The sequence below is a fragment of the Salvelinus sp. IW2-2015 genome, linkage group LG20 (genome assembly GCF_002910315.2).
Source record: "Salvelinus sp. IW2-2015 linkage group LG20, ASM291031v2, whole genome shotgun sequence".
Taxonomy (NCBI): domain Eukaryota; kingdom Metazoa; phylum Chordata; class Actinopteri; order Salmoniformes; family Salmonidae; genus Salvelinus; species Salvelinus sp. IW2-2015.
Window position 1 is genome coordinate 29,538,568 of NC_036860.1, and position 21,051 is coordinate 29,559,618.

The 21,051-nt window shown below is 45.0% G+C and overlaps 1 protein-coding gene across 4 annotated transcripts in view; it reads left to right on the forward strand.

Moving 5' to 3' along the window:
• Positions 1-21,051, forward strand: part of LOC111981685 (double C2-like domain-containing protein beta) — a 311,631-nt gene that overhangs the window by 204,759 nt on the left and 85,821 nt on the right. For all 4 annotated transcript variants that reach the window (XM_024013086.2, XM_070449338.1, XM_024013087.2 and 1 more), the window contains one exon: positions 4,836-4,915. In XM_024013086.2, the coding sequence (XP_023868854.1) occupies positions 4,836-4,915 (80 nt within the window). The remainder of the gene's footprint in view (positions 1-4,835; positions 4,916-21,051) is intronic.

Genomic DNA, 21,051 nt, shown 5'->3' on the forward strand with positions numbered 1-21,051 from the left:
AATATGCTATCCCATCTGATTTGGGCTTCGTGGGACTATAATTTATTTTTCAACAGGACAATGACCCAACACACCTCCAGGCTGTGTAAGGGCTACCAAGAAGGAGAGTGATGGAGTGCTGCATCAGATGACCTGGCCTCCACAGCCCCCCGACCTCAACCCAGTTGAGATGGTTTGGGATGAGTTGGACTGCAGCGTGAAGGAAAAGCAGTCAACAAGTGCTCAGCATATGTGGGAACTCCTTCAAGACTGTTGGAAAAGCATTCCAGGTGAAGCTGGTTGAGAGAATGCCAAGAGTGCTGTCATCAGAATTTTGATATTTTGATTAGTTTAATACTCTTTTGGTTACTACATGAATCCATATGTGTTATTTTATAGATTTGATGTCTTCACTATTATTCTACAATGTAGAAAATAGTAAAAACTTTTGACCGGTAATGTATATAGTCAACTTAGATTGTTACCAAATATTGTAATCTCACCATTCTGTTTGTTTATGTTGTCTGTAAGACAATGATTTACACTATTGTACTTTGAATGCACAGACATACTGTCTGTCATTAATGCAAGATTTAAACAGTCCTAAATTCAAATCAGACAGCCCAGTTGTATTAGCGTTATTATTGCCTCCAATCATACAGTATTACATCTTGATTTCCATGGTTTCATCCGCTTTTAGCCTGAGTTGCTCATTTGATTTGCAGCGCAGGTCAGTACAATAGCTGTTTCTGTCGCGGAATCGTTTCCTGCCTTTGATAATGCCACCGACCTCAGGAGTGGACCAAAGGATTCTGGGTCAGGTATAATCTTGCTCTGCCGTGCACCGTGGCTACTCAAATCCAAACATGGCCTTTCTCTCTTTGAGTCTTTATGGCTTTGACATTTTACGAATTGTTTTAGGGCCGCCGGCATGTCCATCTGGGCTTCCTGTGATCCGTTTGCCACCAACAACAACAARTGGCCCTATTTTTCTATTTTTTTTTACCCTCCTCTCACCATGGAGATAACTGGTTTGTAATTACTCCCCGATTCTGTTGGACACAATGGAAATATGATTATGGTAATGGTGTTGTGTACGCCTTGGTCCGTTGAAGAGGCCCATTGACATAATACCCACAGCCTTAATTAAGACTTTCTTCATTTGTATTAACTAGCTTAGCCTTGATTAAGAACTCAAAGGCCCCAATGTGGCCGCGGCTGCACAATGGCAAGTGGCCCTTTTCTCAACAACGTAATGAAGCACTTCGTCTGATGTTTCTGTTTTTGGAGGAAAGGAGAGGAGTGCTCATTTGCTCTCTGAAGACGTGTCTTAAAGGTCCTGAACAGTCATTCTGAAAGTATTTTTTGTTTCATGGTTAACTACCAGGTAGTTTGAAAAGACTGACTGAGTGGGCCGAGAGCTTATATTCATGAGCTCGCCTTGACTGACAGCTCTATGAAAAGCCTATGTCAAACAATTTGGATGCAGTGTTGCAGTAATATCATCTCAAGCAAATTTGGTGATACACCAAGAAAATCAAACGTAGGAATCACATCGGTGATATCATTTTTTTATATAAATCTCCCGTTTAGCATGTCTCTTGTGATGCAGTTCACAGCAGCACTGACGGACGCGTTGACTTGACAACTATGTTGGAGTTTTGAACGACCCCCCCCCCCCTTTGTTCCATACTGGCTGAAGACCTAGCTAGCCAGTAACTAGCTAACACCAGACAGGGGAAACATGTAAGTATTTTTGCCATAGATGAATAGGGTAATTATATTATTGTATATACTGACACCACACATTCACATTCTGGCACCAGTCGAGTAGCTATCTAGCTTTATAAACTACGCCCCCCTGCAAACACGAAGTCTCCGAAGTTGTTTACAAGGTGCTACTTATTTAAATTAGCTAAGAGAATGTCATGTTACTATTGGTGTATAAAAATTACAGTTAAGGTCACCTTGTCTCCTTAATAATGAATCCAAGTGTTTGTCATGGGGGAGTGGACCAGTAACTTTATGATCCAACTGTATCAATGTAGAAGCAACAGTCATATTTCTTAGTTTGGTCATCATTCCTTGGTCTGGTTTCCTTAAAATATTATCCAATTTCATGAAAAAACATGATTTGGACTGTTCATGACCTTTAATGCGCTTCCGAATGTAAGTAAACTTTGAGAAGCCTTGATCTGTGTATCACTAGGAAATGCACGGGGAAGGGAAGTAATCTTGCGCGGCGCCCAAAAGAGATTAATGAAGCATTCGGCTCATCAGGCCAGAGTAACACACCAGCAGAATTAGGCGGCCAGTGCCATCTCACCTCTCGCTCTCTTTCTCTCACGCACATACATCTCTCTATCGACAGCCACTGGAAACCTCTTATAATTTCCAGAGTGCCCCGACAAAAGAAAGGTGAGGCGGTAGAAAAGCTCTCCTTGCCCACTAATACACCCTCAAAGAGCTTTATAATGCGTACAACGGGGAGAGAAAAAAAACTAAGATTGAAAGTTCTATGGCACTGATAGAGTAGCCTGGCACACTATAATGAATCAAAAAGCGGTAGGCCTATATGCTGGCCACCGTATATGGAATCAAAGAAAAATGATGTTTAAGATGCGGAAAGACGGCTGCACCGAGCCAGGGCTGCTGCCAGTCACCGCTGATGAATGTGTTCAATTATAATTACTCTTCTTGTCCGGCTCCCGCTCCAAACGGCCTGCTCTTTGTGTTATTGACATTTCCGTTAATTACCGGATTGTTGCCACCACTCCAATGACTCTCTCGATACCTTGTCGCAGTCAAAACCTCCGTCGCAACCTCTCTGCGGACATGGATTCGATTAGCCGTCTGTAATGTTTTTGACTGGCTGTACTTCAAAGATTTTACAGATTTTGCATGCTTATTGTGATTGGCTGGCCCTGGCTCCCAAGCGGGTGTGTCTATGTCCTTCCAGGCCCACCCATGGCTACGCCCCTGCCCATTCATGTGAAATTCATAGATTAGGGCCTAATTCATTTATTTCAATTGACTGAGTTCCTCATATGAACTGTAACTCTTTGAAATTGTTCCATGTTGCGTTTATATTTTTGTCAGTATATAATGTACCTTGTATCTTCTGTTGCAGGGGTAATACTGATGAACCAATCAATACACATGGCAGGAGCACATGGGATCAACATTTTACATGCTATGTTTATATTTTTGTTCAGTGTAGATGGAAATGTTGTTTTTCCCCAGGATGTTCAAGCCTTTGAGAAATCCAATTCATAGCTTTGCAATACAAAAACCAAAAGCACAGAGCACTTTGAGTTAAGGAGAGAGAGAGAGAGCGGGGGAGAGAGTGAAATGGAGAGAGATGAGAGAGGGCAGAAGTAAAGATGTTTAGTCATTGAATAGATGGTAATACATACACTCCTCCTGTATCAGCCATATACATACAGTTGCATGCCTCCCTGAATTATGCATAATCGTTTTTATTATCTGCCAACTTTTGCTCCCTCTCCCTCACTCTGCGAGATTGCTGCTGGGAAAATGCTGGGTATATGTTCCTTTTTAGAGCACAGAAATAATGACATGGCGTAAGTGATTTGATTCAAGTTACGTGCTATGAGGCAACCAAGGGGCAGAAATGGGTTGGTGGGGGTGATGAAGCGGTGGTGGAAAGAAAAACTATTTTGCGAGGCAATTCCCCAGGATAAAAGACCACAAGCATCCCCCCGGCATCTCATACATGTATTAGAGAATGAAGTCACCGCTAGGGCGCCAATCTTGGTAATCGGAAACAAATCTGGTTTAATCCCTCCCTAGAAAGGTTCCTTTCTACGAAGCATAACGCACACACACATACACACTCACTCATTCACACACACAAACCTCCGTGGCCAAACGTGCTGCAATGTTTCTTGAATGAACGCACCCTCCAGATGCCAGCGAGAAGAAAACACAGGAGGTATCAAGGATTTGGATGTACACACCCCACGCCCAGCAGAGGACTAACAGTCTCTCTCACAGGAAGTGACAGGATGTAATGCCATTTCAGGTGCCAGGCCAAGCTGTGGAATAGGCCTTTATTGGGCTAGTTAAATGATTTGTTTGTACGACCATGTAGTTAATGAAATGTTTAGAGGAGTTAATACTCGGAGTAGATTCTGATGGTGATGGTCTCTCACATCCGGCATGAAATACACTGAAATACACTGAGTGTACTAAACATTAGGGACAGCTTCCTAATATTGAGTTGCACTCCCTTTTGCCCTCAGATCAACCTCCATTTCGTCGGGTCATGGGCTCTACAAGGTGTCGAAAGCGTTCCACAGGGATGCTGGCCCATTCACCCTCTGAATGGCACACATACACAATCCATGTCTCAATTGTCTCATGGGTTAAAAATCCTTCTTTAACCTGTCTCTTCCCCTTTATCTACACTGATTGAAGTGGATTTAACAGGTTACATCAATAAGGGATTATAGCTTTTATCTGGATTCACCTGGTCAGTCTATGTAATGGAAAGAGCAGGATCTTCCTAATGTTGGGTACACTGTGTGTGTTCTACTGTATATTGGCGAGTAGACAGGCCCATATGCGTTGAGGTGAAACACGGTTGTGGTGAGTTTCGCTCAGTTTGAGGAGGGGATGATGAGAAGGAAGTCCTGTCATACGTTGACAGGCGGTTTTATTAGTAGCCTCTCCTCTCAGGTGCTCTTATCTTGGTGTGTAGCATGTAGTTGAGGTCTGATTTCAGTTTTTGCCTTTTTCTCTCTGTGTCTTTCTCTCTTTCTCCATAGTGTGCAGCATGTAGTTGAAGCCATCTCTGCTCTGATATCTGATTTTTCTCTCTCTCTCTCCTGCAGCTACGTTGGGGACCCTGGACTTCAGTTTACTATATGACCAGGAGAACAATGCTCTGCACTGTACCATCAACAAAGCCAAGGTGAGCATCCACAATGATGTGTTTTGTCCTACAAGGGGAAATTGTTTCCATAGTTTACACTGTAAAACATTTCCTTGTCAATTTACAGCATTATACTGGCACCAGAGTTGCCAGCTTAATATTGTAGATTTACTTTACAGCATAGATGCTGTAATGTATTTTACAATATTTTACTTACTCTAAAACATATTACCGCATCCCTGCTGTAAATTTACAGGGACGCTGTAATGTTTTATTTTGTAAAACAAAATTACAGTATTCAGCTGGCAACTCTGGTGCCAGGATAATGCTCTAAATTTACAGCGAAATTCTCCTTGAAATCTAAATCCAAGAAGATGTTTTTTTACATAAAATAAATGTATTGAAATTGGTAACAATATGAACAACAAATTTAACAACAAAACTGACAATAGAAGTAAGAACAGTTAGCACATATGTAACCAAATAAGAGCATTATTACAACACTAATTTAAAGACTATATTGTGTGCCTGTGTGTATGGGGTGTGGGGGAGAGAAAGAAAAAAAGAGAGAGAATGGGAGGGGGTGGGGGGGGGGTTGAGAAGCGCTGGCTTCATCCGGGCCACCTTGTCATGTACTTTGTCACATCTTCAGGGTTCATCATCTTGGGTTAAAATTGGGATTGGGTGCAATCCTAGATCTATGATCAGGGGCAACTCTATCCGTGGTAAGAGGTGGTGAAATACACAACGGGACAGTTTAGGCAGCAGAGCATCCAGTAGATGGAAGTCAGTGCAGCATCAGGTGTTCCTCATGGGGCTCCGTAACAATCCTCCTCAGTTCTGATTTGTCAGCTCTTCTCACCCCTAGGATAAGCATAGAAAAATAAATAATGGAATGAGAGACAGAGACCACCAAGGCTGCTACTCTGTGGGTAAAAATACAGGGGACAAGGGACATATCAAGCTGATGTGTGTGTGTGTGTACTTACCTCACTAGAGGTCTTCATTCAATCTCAGTGAGCTCTTGGAAGAATGGGGCAATGTAGGGGTTGAGAAGTGCCGGCTTCCTCTGGGCCACCTTGTCACGTACTTTGTCACATCTTCAGGGTTCATCGTCTTGGGTTGATTTGAACCAGGAGTCTGTACAGCCATTTATCCAATATAGTTTATGAAATCATTTGAGGAATTGAAGAAATACAAATACAACAGCTCGATACACCTACTTCAAATTCTAACTAACTAATAAAACATTACTATAGCCAACACAATACCACAGATTATGTTATCAGACTCACAACATTTTTATATCTTTCTGTGACACCAAACGTTTGCACTGCGCTCAATTTATTCTCTATGGCACTCAAAGGCTGCGGTATAGCCTACCTAAAATCCTATCATAACAATTATCTGGGTGATTTTTTTTCTAGGTTGCAAAGCAAGATATTTACGAGTGATTTAGAGCAGACCGAAATAGCTTGTGTCAACTTGATCTAGCTAACTAACTAGCTAGGTTAGTTTAGCTAAGAAAACATGCAGTAATTCAATGTTCGCAAGCAATAAGTAATGGATGATCAACGAGGGGCTATGCATTCTATGGAAAATAATGAATGACGTATCTCAATACGACAGGAGTCAGGAAGCAGGTGCAGAAGGTGAGTTTAATAATGAAGCAATGCAGATGAACAAAACATAAGAAGCGTACAGAATGTAAGAGAAAACAATACTACCTAGTGACTGCTGTCATCTGAGGGCTAAATAAAGGGGGAGTAATCAAGGAGATCATGATGACCAGGTGTGAGTAATGACGAGGAGCAGCTGTGCTTAATGATTGTTGTCAGGGCCGGTGGTTAGTACACCGGCGACGTCGAGCGCTGTAGCGAGGGAGTACCCCCCCTGGAGCGGGCCAGTACGGACAGTGGAGATGGAAATCCCAGATGATAGGACTCCAGGAGGGACCTAACGGCATAGGCTGGGGTCCCCTCGATGTCCAGGGGAGGTGGATGGGTGTCGCCGGGGACGGCATCCGCCAGGCGACCAGGAACCACCGGCTTGAGGAAGGAGACATGAAAGGATGGTGAGAATCCGTAGTTGGAGGGGAGTTGTAGACGATAGGTTACCTCATTGACCCTTCGGAGGACCTTGAAGGGCAGGGGACTCAGCTTTCGACAGGGCAAGCGGTGCGGGAGACTCCTGGTGGAAAGCTAAACGCGATCACCAGGATGGAACACGGGAGCCTCACTGCGGTGGCGGTCCGCCTGATCCTTCTGATGGCGGATGGCGCGCTGGAGCCTCACGTGGGCGGCATTCCACACCTCCTCTGCATGCCGGAACCACTCGTCCACCTCAGGGGCCTCGGTCTGGCTCGGAGTCCACGGTGCCAGTGCCGGCTTGTATTCCAGGACGCACTCGAAGAAGTTAGCCCGGTGGAGGAGTGCCGAAGTGAGTTCTGGGTGTACTCCGCCCAGGTAAGGAACCGGGTCCATTCCCCCTGTCGGTCCTGGCAGTGACTCCTTAGGAACCTCCCCAGCTCCTGGTTGATCCTCTCCATCTGCCCTTTGGACTGAGGCCGGTACCCAAATGTGAGGCTGACCATGGCCACAGCTTCTCCATAAAGGCTCTCCATACCAACAACGAGAGTTGGGGACTACGGTTGGAAACAAGGGCCGTAGTGCCGGAAGACACGGTGGAATAGTGCCTCAGCAATCTGGAGAGTGGTAGGTAGCCCAGAGAGAGGGATAAAATAGCAGGATTTAGAGAATCTGTCAACAACAACCATAATAGTTGTAAAAACATCAGAAAGGGGGAGATCAGTTATGAAGTCTATGGACAGATGTAACCAAGGCCGCTAAGGCACATAGAAGTATGCACATGAAAACAATTTCTGTGGGTTACCTTGGCGTTGGGACAAGATGGCTACCATGCCCACCTCTGAGGCATCCACCTCCACCACGAAGAGCAGCATAGGATCTGGGTGTCTCATCAGTGGGGCAGGGCTCTGGTATTCCAAGAAGGAGACCTCGACCTGATGAACCTGGCACTTATCCGCTTTAACATAATGGTGGTTCTCAAGGAGAAGCCTCAGGACTACTCGGACTTGAGCGATGTGATCTTCCAAGGTGGCCGAGTAGACCAAGATTTCATTGATATACATGACCACCTGGTGCCTAATCATGTCCTGGAACACCTCATTCACGAATGCCTGAAACACTGACGGAACATTGGCTAGTCCTTAAGGCATCACCAAGTACTTCTGGTGCCCAGACATTGTGCTGAAGGCTGTTTTCCACTCATCCCCCTCTTGGATGCGGATAAGATTGTAGTTACTTCGCAGGTCCAGCTTCATAAATAACCAGGCCCCTCTGAGCTGTTCGATGGTGGCTGGTACCAATGGAAGAGGGTAACGGTACTTAGAGGTAATGGAATTGAGACCTCTGTAATCGATGCCACCCAGCCTTCTTGGTAATGAAGAAGAAAGAAGCCTGCCGATGCAGTACAGGTGGATGAGCGGACAAAACCCTGCTAGAGAACCTGCTGGATGTACTCCTCCATGGCCTCGGTCTCAGCCACCGACAGAGGGTAGATGCGGCTTCGCGGCGGCACAGAACCTTCTAGCAGGTTGATGGCACAGTCCCAGGGGCGATGAGGAGGGAGACAGGTGGCGAACATCTCCCTTGAAGAACACCTCCCGAAGATGCTGTTAAACCTCCGGGATGTCGGGCTGGAGGGCAACCGCAGGACTCTCAACAGATGTGAAACCGCAGGGCAACGGAAAGCAGGTTCTCCGGCATCCGGGTGACCAGTCCTCGACCATGAGATGGTGGGATCATGACATTGGAGCCACCGGAGGCTGAGTATGGCTTTGTACACTGGTGTGGTGATGACAGGAAGGGAAGGCCTTCCTGGTGTTTGTATCCCACGGTGATGGTGATGTGGGTGACAATGCCGGATCCCACTGCACGACTATCCAGGGCAAGGACTGGAAGAGAGGAGATATTCATGGAGGAGACTAGGGCCTGGTCCATGAAATTCCATGTGGCACCGGAATCCACTAGAGAGGTAGAAACATCACGAGGACAGCCAACCAGTGAAATGGGAAACAGGAACATTTTGGCGGAAAACGACGATGATGGAGTACTCACTCCTTTCCTGGGAGTTGGATGATCACCAGACCGCCCCTTTGCTCTTATGGATCCCGGACTCGGACACACGGACATCGCTGAAGCTGGTGCCCCTCCTGACCACAATAGGCGTAGAGCCCCAGCTGTCTCTGGCGACACTGCTTTGCTGTGGGGAGGTGTGTGGACCCTATCTACATGGGTTTAGGCTCTGTCTCAGGACGACCAAAGGAGGGAGGGGAATGGCAAGGTGGGCACTGGCGCTCCCGAAGAAGGTTATCCAGACGGATGGCCATCGCAATGAGTAGGTTGTTATCCTGACACGCCAACTGTGTCGAGACCTCTTCGCACAGTCCTCTTCGGAAATGAGTGCGGAGCGCCAGCTCATTCCATCTGCCAGAAGCTGCCACAGTCCGAAAGGTGAGGTACTCTGCAGCAGTCTGGGCACCCTGCTGGAGTTGGAGAAGTTGCTCACCTCCCTCTGCTGTCGGGAGGATGGTCGAAGACAGCCCTGAACAGAGCCATGAACCTCTCATAGGAACCCAGCTCCTCCTATCTCCTCTCTCCCAGACGGCCGTAGCCCACTCCAACGCCCGCCTGGTCAACAGGGAAATGACCGTGGCATCCTTGGACCTCTCAAAGTTTGTAACCACCAAGACTCTTCCTAGAGCTGAGCAATCAGGGGAGAAGGGGCTTGGTCAGGGAGGTGACCAAGAACCCGTTGGTCATTCTGAGAGAGCTCCAGAGTTCCTCTGTGGAACCCTCCACCATCTCTGCAACACTCCACCAATCAAGCCTTTATGGTAGAGTGGCCAGACGGAAGCTTCCTCGGAAGCCATTCCTCATTCCTCACATGACAGCCCGCTTTGAGTTAGCCAAAAGTCACCTAAAGGACTCTCAGACCATGAGAAACAAGGTTCTGGCCTGAATGCCAAGCGTCACGGCTGAAGGAAACCAGGCACCGCTCATCACCTGGCCAATACCATCCCTATGGTGAAGCATGGTGGTGGCTGCATCATGCTATGGGGATGTTTTTCAGCGGCAGTGACTGGGAGACTAGTCAGGTTTGAGGGAAAGATGAACATAGCAAAGTACAGAGAGATTCTTGATATAAACCTGCTCAGGACCTCAGACTGGGGCGAAGGTTGCACAGCCAAGACAATGCAGGAGTGACTTCGGGACAAGTCTTTGAATGTCCTTGAGTGCCCAACCAGAGCCCGGACTTGAACCCGATCGAACATCTCTGGAGAGACCTGAAATTAGCTGTGCAGCGACGCCCCCCCATCCAACCTGACAGAGCTTGAGAGGATACGCAGAGAAGAATGGGATATTCTTCCAAGCTTGTAGCGTCATACCCAAGAAGACTAGAGGCTGTAATCGCTGCCAAAGGTGCTTCAACAAAGTACTGAGTAAAGTTTCAGAAGTCTTATATGTTTGCAAACATTTCTAAAAACCTGTTTTTGCTTTGTCATTACGGGGTATTGTATGTAGATTGATGAGGTGGAAAAAACTATTTACTCAATTTTAGATTAAGGCTGTAATGTAACAAAATGTGGAAAAAGGGGTCCGAATACTTTCCTATTGCACTGTAGGTGTTATGTGTGTATGTGTGCGTGCGTGCTTGTGCGTATGTTCTCTGCTGCTTGCTTCTCTGTGGTTGTGTGAAGGGTATTTCCCCTGACAACAAGCTGCTGGTAGCACATGCTGCTGTCCACTCTACTCTTGATCCAGACCAAGCCTTTGGTCTGTCTTCACGGCAGTACACACACACTTCAACGTGAGCGCACACACACACATGGATGTATGACAACACAAACCCATACAAAAACACTTTCTCACGCACACACTCAAATCCTCCCCAAGAAGGGAAATCTCTTCATGTCTGAGATACAAAGCGTTTTCCCTCACTGTGTTGTGTTTAAACTGTGTTTCGTTTTTTTCCTCTTAAAGATGAAGATTACTTTTTGGGCTCAGTAGCTCACTGGGCTCTAGGACAAAGCGGAAACATCTGTAGACATTTCAGATATTTCTTCCCCTCTATTGCTCACCCATATTCTGTGTGACATTTACCGGTTAATGATTTCAAATTGATTTTCTGTTACTTACTGCGTGCTATTGTGTCATGGCATGGTTTGCAATAGGCAAGACAGGATGCCTGAATGCAGAGGCTCAGGTGGCTCAAGAGGAAAGTCTGAAATCAAGATTTTGTACTGAATACTGCATAATTTCCACCCCCAAACAAATGATATCTTCTTCCAAATCAACAAGGTAGGGAAAAATGCAGAGCCTCTGCTATCTTTTCCCTCTACACTCGAAGTTGCAGTGGCCATTTTCCTTTTCCACCTTGCTCATGGTTATCTTATTAAGTCCAATTAATCCAGCCGGATCCACATTGGTTGGCTTGGGGGAGGAGTGCCAGCCAGGGAGTCAGTTCAGACACTTCTTTCACATACTGTCTTTTCCTCAAAGAGAACCAGCTGGCTGATCTGACAGCAACACCTTCTTGTTCTTCTTCCATGAACAACCCCTTCTATTCCCCAAGGAAAGATGTTAAGTCACAAAGGTAGTCAAATAAAAAGCATGAGCTGGCGCACACCCAGAGAAAATGATTTAGTGTAGAGGTGCTGACTAACGGCAAATAAACTGGAAGCTATAAAAACAAATAGAGTCACACACTCTACATACACTCAGCAAAAGAAGAAACATCCTCTCACTGTCAACAGTGTTTATTTTTAGCAAACTTAACATGTGTAAATATTTGTATGAATTTAACAAGATTCAACAACTGAGACAAACTGAACAAGTTCCACAGACATGTGACTAACAGAAATGGAATAATGTGTCCCTGAACAAAGGGGCAGTCAAAATCAAAAGTAACAGTCAGTATCTGGTGTGGCCACCAGCTGCATTAAGTACTGCAGTGCATCTCCCCTCATGGACTGCACCAGATTTGCCAGGTCTTGCTGTGAGATGTTACCCCACTCTTCCACCAAGGCACCTGCAAGTTCCCGGACATTTCTCGACATTCCTTCAATCCAACAGGTCCCAGACATGATCAATGGATTTGGAGATCTGGGCCTGCTGGCCATGGCAGAACACTGACATTCCTGTCTTGCAGGAAATCACGCACAGAATGAGCAGTATGGCTGGTGGCATTGTCATGCTGGAGGGTCATGTCAGGATGAGCCTGCAGGAAGGGTACCACATGAGGGAGGAGGATGCCTTCTCTGTAACGCACAGCGTTGAGATTGCCTGCAATGACAACAAGCTCAGTCTGATGATGCTGTGACACACCGCCCCAGACCATGACGGACCCGCCACCTCCAAATCAATCCCGCTCCAGAGTACAGGCCTCGGTGTAACGCTCATTCCTTCGACRATAAACGCGAATCCGACCATCACCCCTGGTGAGACAAAACCGCGACTCGTCAGTGAAGAGCACTTTTTACCAGTCCTGTCTTGTCCAGCGATGGTGGGTTTGTGCCCATAGGCGACGTTGTTGCCGGTGATGTCTGGTGAGGACCTGCCTTACAACAGGCCTACAAGGCCTCAGTCCAGCCTCTCTCAGCCTATTGCGGACAGTTTGAGCACTGATGGAGGGATTGTGCATTCCTGGTGTTGTTGCCATCCTGTACCTGTCCCGCAGGTGTGATGTTCGGATGTACCGATCCTGTGCAGGTGTTGTTACACGTGGTCTGCCACTGCGAGGACAATCAGCTGTCCATCCTGTCTCCCTGTAGCGCTGTCTTAGGCGTCTCACAGTATGGACATTGCAATTTATTACCCTGGCCACATCTGTAGTCCTCATGCCTCCTTGCAGCATGCCTAAGGCACGTTCACGCAGATGAGCAGGGAGCCTGTACATCTTTCTTTTTGTGTTTTTCAGAGTCATTGGAAAGGCCTCTTTAGTGTCCTAAGTTTTCATAACTGTGACCTTAATTGCCTACCGTCTGTAAGCTGTTAGTGTCTTAACAACCGTTAAGACACGACTGTTCATAAATTGTTTATGGTTCATTGAACAAGCATAGGAAACAGTGGTTAAACCCTTTACAATGAAGATCTGTGAAGTTATTTGGATTTTTACGAATGATCTTTGAAAGACAAGGTCCTGAAAAAGGGATGTTTCTTTTTTAGCTGAGTTTATATAAACTCCCAGTCATTTATTGGGTAAAACACTAGGGCCGTGTTCAGCAGGGTACACTGTAGCGAAATGTTTTGCAAGGACGATAGGACAATTTAAAAAAGTACCTCCCTTTTTCACCCTGGCCTCTCCCTACCGAACATGCCAGTCTGAGTTGCCAGATTGGGCCTTTGGTTAGTGACTCCCCTTGGGATTTCTGCTTCTCCAGCTGTTTTCAGTCAGTGCAAGGCTCTACACAAAACCCCATGTGTCATAATGCGCAGCAGGCTTCCTCTGCTCTGGTACCTGGCAGCGGCCTAGCGAAGCCCCAGTCCAGGGAGCTCCTGGTGACTTTTCTGGCTCCCTCATCCTAGGGCTAGCCTCAAAGAGAGACTCCCTGGGAGAGAGGGAGGTGGCAGTGATGATCACCCCAAAAAGTGAGGTGTTTCGGTGGTTTGCTCAGAAGGGTTTTCTGGTGGTTTTCTTTCACTGTTGCAATTACTGCAAAGTTTGAAGATTTTAAGAGTATCAGGTCCCACATCATCAATTAACATAACTGGAACAAAAATGTTAAATAAAAACACATGCCAAAATGATTTTAAAAGTAAAATGCAGCCTTATAAAAGCTCTGCTGTTTGTTCATTGGTGGTGGGGAAATTGCACCTTTATGACTTTAGGAGAAAGGAGAAAGCCATGACTAAGCCAGGGAAGACATTTTGCTTTTGCCGTACTCTGTTATATAGATATGCTTAATAATCATGAATACATTTTCATGTTGACATCCTCCACGCACCAAACGTCAACACACTAGAAAATATGGTAAGATATGGAGTTGTTAAAAAAAGCACGAGTTCCTTTAAATGTTTTGTTTAATTCTCAGAAGAGGACATTGATGCGTGTTTTTCCCTTGCGTGGGTCCGTTATGTTAAAGGTCCAATGCAGCAGTTTTTATTTCAATATTAAATCATTTCTTGGTAACAATTTAGGTCCTTACTGTGATTGTTTTCAATGAAAATGGTCAAAAAGAAACAAAAATAGCTTCTTAGCTAAAAGCAATTTCTCAAGCAAGAATTTTGCAAGGACTATGGGGGTGGTCTGAGTGGGGGGGTGGGTAAAACTAAAAACGAGCTATTATTGGCAGAGAGATTTGAAACGTTATTTCTTACTGGTTATTTACTAATTTACCACCTGGTAAAGGCCTTGTCTTAATAGACACTCAGGACATGCAGTGCCTTCAGAAAGTATTCCACAGGAGGCTGCTGAGGAGAGAACGGCTCATAATAATGGCTGGAACGGATCAAATGGAATGGCATCAAACACCAGGAAACCATGTGTTTCATGTATTCCAACTATTTAGCTCCAGTCATTAACATGAGCCCGTTCTCCCCAATTAAGGTGCCACCAACCTCCTGTGAAGTATTCATACCCCTTGACTTATTCCACATGTTGTTGTGTTACAGTCTGAATTCAATATTTATTAAATAAATTGTTTTACTCACACATCTCTACACGATACCCCATAATGACAAAGTGAGAACATGTTTTTAGAAATGTTAGCAAATTTATTGAAAATGAAATACAGAAATATTTCATTTACATAAGTATTTACACCCCTGAGTCAATACCGGTTAGAATCACCTTTGGCAGCGATTACAGCTGTAAGTCTTTCTTCAAGCTGTGAAGGGGCGGCAGGTAGCCTAGTGGTTAGAGCATTGACTAGTAACTGAAAGGTTGCAAGATCGAATCCCCGAACTGACAAGGTAAACATCTGTTCTGYCCCTGAACAAGGCAGTTAACCCACTATTCCTAGGCTGTCATTGAAAATAAGAATTTGTTCTTAACTGACTTGCCTAGTTAAAGGTGCATAAAATAAAAATAAAAAAAGCTCTGTCAAGTTGGTTGTTGACCATTGCTAGACAGCCATGTTTAAGTCTTGCCATATATTTTCAATCCAATTTAAGTAAAAACTGTAAGTAGGCCACTGAAGAACATTCACTTTGTTTCTTGAAAGAAAAAAAACTCCCTAGTCCAAGCCGATGACAATCATACCCATAACATGATGCAGCCACCACCATGCTTGAAAATATGAAGAGTGATACTCAGTGATGTTTTTTGTTGGATTTGCCCCAAACATATCGCTTTGCATTCAGGACTTAAAGGTAATTTCTTTGCCACATTTTTTKGAGTTTTACTTAAGTGCCTTATTGCAAACAGAATGCATGTTTTGTAAAAAATGTATTCTGTACAGGCTTCCTTCTTTTCACTCTGTCATTTACATTAGTAATGTGGAGTAACTACAATGTTGTTGTGTAATTAATCATTTCACCATTCTCAAAGGAATATTCAATGTCTGCTTTTTATTGTTACCCATCTACCAATAGGTGCTCTTCTTTGCGAGGCATTGGAAAACGTCACTGATCTTTGTGGTTGAATCTGTGTTTGAAATGCTCTGCTTGATTGAGGAACCTTACAGATAATTGTATGTGTGGGGTACAGAGATGAGGTAGTTATTGTTAATCATGTTAAACACTATTATACCATGGCATTGTTGAATACTTGTTTCTGATTGGCTTGAAGGGCTTTCTAGAGTGTTATTTCCCTATAACGCAAAGTATATTTGCACTGTATAATTCAATGGCTATAGTTCATTCTTACGTGTTCGATGTTTGAGCTGCTTTTGAAAGCAAAAGTCAAATTGAAAACATTATTGGCCTTGTTGAATTAGATTTTCATAATGTTAAGCTAGGACTGATTGTTTGGTTAGCTAAATTAGAAAGTCTGTGGATGTTGGAACACATTTATACCGGCAAATTATAACCATGGTATTACAAGGGATAATCAACTCGGGGCTTTATTGCTTTCTCTGGAAAATAATGCAACTCCTTGGACAGTCAGTTCGACTCCGCTAGCGTGTCGTGGAACACACTTTCCACGTCATTCATTATTTTCCATAGAAAGCATAGCCCCTCGTTGATTATCCCTTACTTATTGCACACAAAGTGAGTCCATACAACTTATTATGTGACTTGTTGAGCACATTTTTACTCCTGAACTTATTTAGGCTTGCCATAACAAAAGGGTTAAATACAATAAGTATTTTGAGTCAATAAGACTCAAGACATTTCAGCTTGCGTTTTTAATTCATTTGTAAATATTTCTAAAAACAAGATTCCACTTTAACATAATGGGGTATTATATCTATGCCAGTGACACAAAATCTCAATTTAATCCATTTCAAATTCAGGCTGTGACACAAGAAAATATGGGAAAAGTCTAGGGCTGTGAATACTTTCTGAAGGCACTGTACATGGTCAATAATTAACTACATGATTGATGCATTTCTGCCATGAACACAGAGTACTGAAAAAGTCATATGTTTCTTTAATCATGCAAAACAAAGACTTCTCAAAAGTGAGAGAACAGAGGCCGGAATAATAATCAACAGAAAGTTATTGGTCCCATTCCACAGAGCACTCATAGCCAGCACAGTCAGGGACGTAGGTCATCAGCCTATCTTTGTGTGAAACTCACCATCCCTCCTCAGGGTACACCACTACCACCCCCCCCCCCCCTTTAATGCTGAGCAATTCATAGAGCAAGTAAGTTTACTACTGCTGTGTTGATGAAAAATCACCCACGCTCCGGCAAGAGTCGGCGTTCAATATGCCAAGACTGATTTTTGTAGTTATCATGTTAGATGTTGTTGGACTATAAAAAGGCATTGTTGCACATATTTGCTCATTCTTACTTAATCTAAGATGCTGCATGGGGTGGTACTATTTTCTTCGGTACATTTATTTTCCAAATGGCACCCAGAAGTCAGATTGTATGTCATATATTTAATGATTTGGTTAGATTTCCCATGGCTGCAATAGTTTGCTAAAGTGAATTGCAGTTGAACATAACATTGTCTCAACATTAGGAAGCACTCCTCCAAAGAAAACGCTCTGATAATGACATGGTTGCGTTGTTCATTTTCTCTGCTTGGTACTTGACATGACGTGGTATGCTGTCCACAATGGAGCCTCCTTTTCAACGTCAACAAAAGCCACTGCAGCTAACAGAAGCATGCTCTTAAAGGCAGACAAGAGCCATTCTTCAGAGTCATGGAGTGTTATTGCCTACAATTGTTACTTGAAGATTCTTGCTTTGTGTAAAGTAACACTGAGGCAAAGAAGCCCCTCCAACAGGCTTGGGTGCCCTCTGTGCCCGTAGCTCTGTCTATCGGTCTGGGTGGATGAATGGCACAGAAGGGAGTGCGCAGCTGAGGGACATGGCAGTGTGCAGTAGAGTGGGCGCCCCTGGCAGGCCAGCCTGCATTGATTGATGGCAGCTATTTGCAGACTGGTTAGGAGCGTTGGGCCAGTAACTGAACGGTCGCTAGTTTGAATCCACGAGCCAGTAAGGTGAAAAAATCTGCCGTTCTGCAGTTAACCCCCAACAACAACTGCTCCCCGGGCACCGATGACGTGGACGCCGATTAAGGCAGACCCGGCACCTCTCTGACTCAGAGAGTTAAATGTGGAATACACATTTTGGTTGAATGCATTCAGTTATAAAACTGACTAGGCATCCCCTTTCCCTTTCCCACTGCCAGACTAAGGAACAAATGTGGAGGCGAGGGGACTCGCACGGTCTCTGTCTCCCAGTGTGAATCAGATGAGATGGTATTTTGCTGCATCTCAGTAAGTCAAAGTCAATTCCTCTCCGTCATTTGCATCCTAAAGATCAAATCCCCATTAGGGAAAACAGCGCCACTGTTCGTCCCAGTGAATGAGCCTCTGGCAGCATGTCTCTTTTTTGGGGGGGAGTATATATTCAGCTGTTCTTTTGCGTGTGCAAAGATGTCAGAGGGGAAAAAAACAGTGTTCATTGTTTGCAGTAGCTTCAAACGGACGTGGCAGTTTCACCAATTTAAGGATTCCAGCTCAAATCTCCGCAGGTTGACGTTTATGGAATTATTCTTGTCCTGGAGGCAGAGCTGAGCCATTCCCACTAGATGGGCCAGCTGCAAAGTCAAAATTGGCTATATAAAGTGCGTTCGGATAGTGTTGACTAATGGGGAAAACTCTGAATTTCACTCAACATTCTAATCTTGTGCTTCTCTGAGCATGCTGATATTTCTAAGCCCGCATGCAGCTTAGAGGGAACTTGTCTCATGAGTCCATTCTTTGCGCACCAAAATTACATTATGCTTCTCTGAATTGTCTTGTGAAAGAATAACACTGTAAGATCATAATCGTACTTTATAATTTAGCTAGGCATGTTGGCAAATTATACCCACCTAACCCAGATTGCGATTTATAATGGACAATTTTTGGATTGTGTCAACAACAACAGTAATGGTAACAAGGCGGAGATCCAGGGCTGTTCCTAAAAGTGTTGCAAAAATCCAGGCACTTTCAATAAATTCCCTGATTTCCCCAAAATCCCAGGTGAGGCATCTCGGAATCAGGAATGAATAAGCAGGTAATTCAGAATCCTCCAACCAGGAGTTCAGGAAATCCAGGGAATTTACGTTCCCGGAATTTTGCAACTCTAGTTCCAAACAAAACAAATACATGTGTGCTAGCTTTAGTTTCTTAACTGCACAGCTAGTAGAACAAAAAAAGAATGTTAAAATTACTTAGGAACTGTGCACACTTTGGAGAGGTATGTGGCCACTGGGCACACCAGTTAGAACTCTCACTCAAAGCATTTATTTTTTATTGATCACTTTAGTTCCCGGTTCTGATTCTGTTCTTCGAAAATAATCCGGTTCTCTTCCCTGAACCAGTTCCAACCCCTGAAGCCAGCGAGGGTAATAGCTCACACGACAAAAATGTGAACATTCGGGGGCATTTGAATTCGTCTGCAAATTGATTTAAGCTGGAGCATGTGCACGACCGGTGCCTGGCTCTCCCAACACTCCCACCAGGAGGTCTGTGAGGCACAGTGGGAAGTGGGGAAGACCGAAATAGCCACTGTCAGTGGAGAGAGGGAACCCCACCTCCTGTGTAGATAAGGTGGACATCTCGAGCTGCTATCAGCCCTGACAGTTAGCCAGATGGGGCCATGGCCACTCGGTAGCACAGATGGACAGAGCTTGTTGGTTCCACTTCATCCTCCCCTCCCTCGCTCTTGGTTGGTTTTACTCACACATACTGGCCAGCTGCCTCATAGGAGATTTGACTGAGTGCTCTGGACACACTCATGGCCTACAAGACTGTGGAGTTGAGAGAGAGGGAGGATAAAGAGATGGGGGGAGGGGAAAGAGAGAGAGTTGATGTCCTGGGAATTGGTGAGAGAGCAACCCTGAGATGTTGATGGTGGTGAGTATGATTCCAGGGCAGTGGTTGCAGCGGGCGTTGGTATAAAATGTTATCGGAAGTTGTCACAGGTGAGCGAAGGCCCAGTTCGGTAATGAAGCATTATGGAAGCCAGTCAGGGAGGAGGGGATCGCTCTTCGGGAGGGAACACAACGGCTTACAGGGAATTACAGAACAGATAATGGCACGGGCATAACCGCAAATCGGAATGTCACATTTACAACAACAAACATCTCTCATTTCAGGGATTTTACCTTAGTTCAAGTAAGACCAATAATTTTAATGCACCTGATCTCTGGGTATGTGGCATTTTTCTGGATCTTCTCCAAAGCCTCCATGTTTTCTATATGTTTCAAATGCACCAATCGATACACTCTAGCCTCTTGCTCTTCAAATCAAATGTTGTTGGTCACATGCAGATGTTATTGAGGGTGTAGAAACACAAGCACTTTGCTATCTAACAATTTCACAACAATACGTAGAATGCACACAAATCTAAAGTAAAGGAATGGAATTAAGAATATATAAATATTTGGACGAGCAATGTCAGAGCGGCATAGACTAAGATACAGTACAATAGAATACAGTATATACATATGAGATGTGTAATGCAAAATATGTAAACATTATTAAAGGCGCTAGTGTTGTAATTATTAAAATGGCCAGTGATTTCAAGTTTATGTACATAGGGCAGCATTCTCTAATGTGCTAGTGATGGCTATTTACAATCTGATGGCCTTGAGATAGAAGCTGTTTTTCAGTCTCTCGGTCCCAGCTTTGAAGCACATGTACTGAGCTCGCCTTCTGGATGATAGCGGGGTGAACAGGCTGTGGCTCCGGTGGTTGTTGTCCTTGATTATCTTTTTGCCCTTCCTGTGACATCAGGTGTTGGTGGTGTCCTGGAGGGCAGGTAGTTTGCCCCTAGTGATGCGTTGGGCAAACCGCACCACCCTCTGGAGAGCCCTGTGGTTGCGGGTGGTGCAGTTGCCGTACCAGGTGGTGATACAGCCCGACAGTATGCTCTCAATTGTGCATCTGTAAAAGTTTGTGAGGGTTTTAGGTGCCAAGACAAATTTCTTTAGCCTCCTGAAGTTGAAGAGGCGCCTTCTTCACCACACTGTCTGTGTGGGTGGACCATTTCAGTTTGTCAGTGACGTGTACGTCGAGGAACTTGAAGCCTTCCACCTCCTCTACTGCGGTCCCATCAATGTGGATAGGGGGGTGCTCCCTCTGCTGTTTCATGAAGTCCACAATCAGCTCCTTTGTTTTGTTGATGTTGAGTGAGAGGTTATTTTCCTGGCACCACACTCCCAAGGTCCTCACCTCCTCCCTGTAGGCTGTCTCGTCATTGTTGGTAATCAAGCCTACTACTGTTGTGTCGTCCGCAAACTTGATGATTGAGTTGGAGGCATGAGTGGCCATACAGTCATGGGTGAACAGGGAGTACAGGAGGGGGCTGAGCACGCACCCTTGTGGGGCCCCAGTGTTGAGGATCAGCGAAGTGGAGGGGTTGTTTCCTACCTTCAACACCTGGTGGCGGCCCGTCAGGATGTCCAGGACCCAGTTGCACAGGGAGGGGTTCAGACCCAGGGCCTTGAGCATAATGATGAGCTTGGAGGGTACTATAGATGT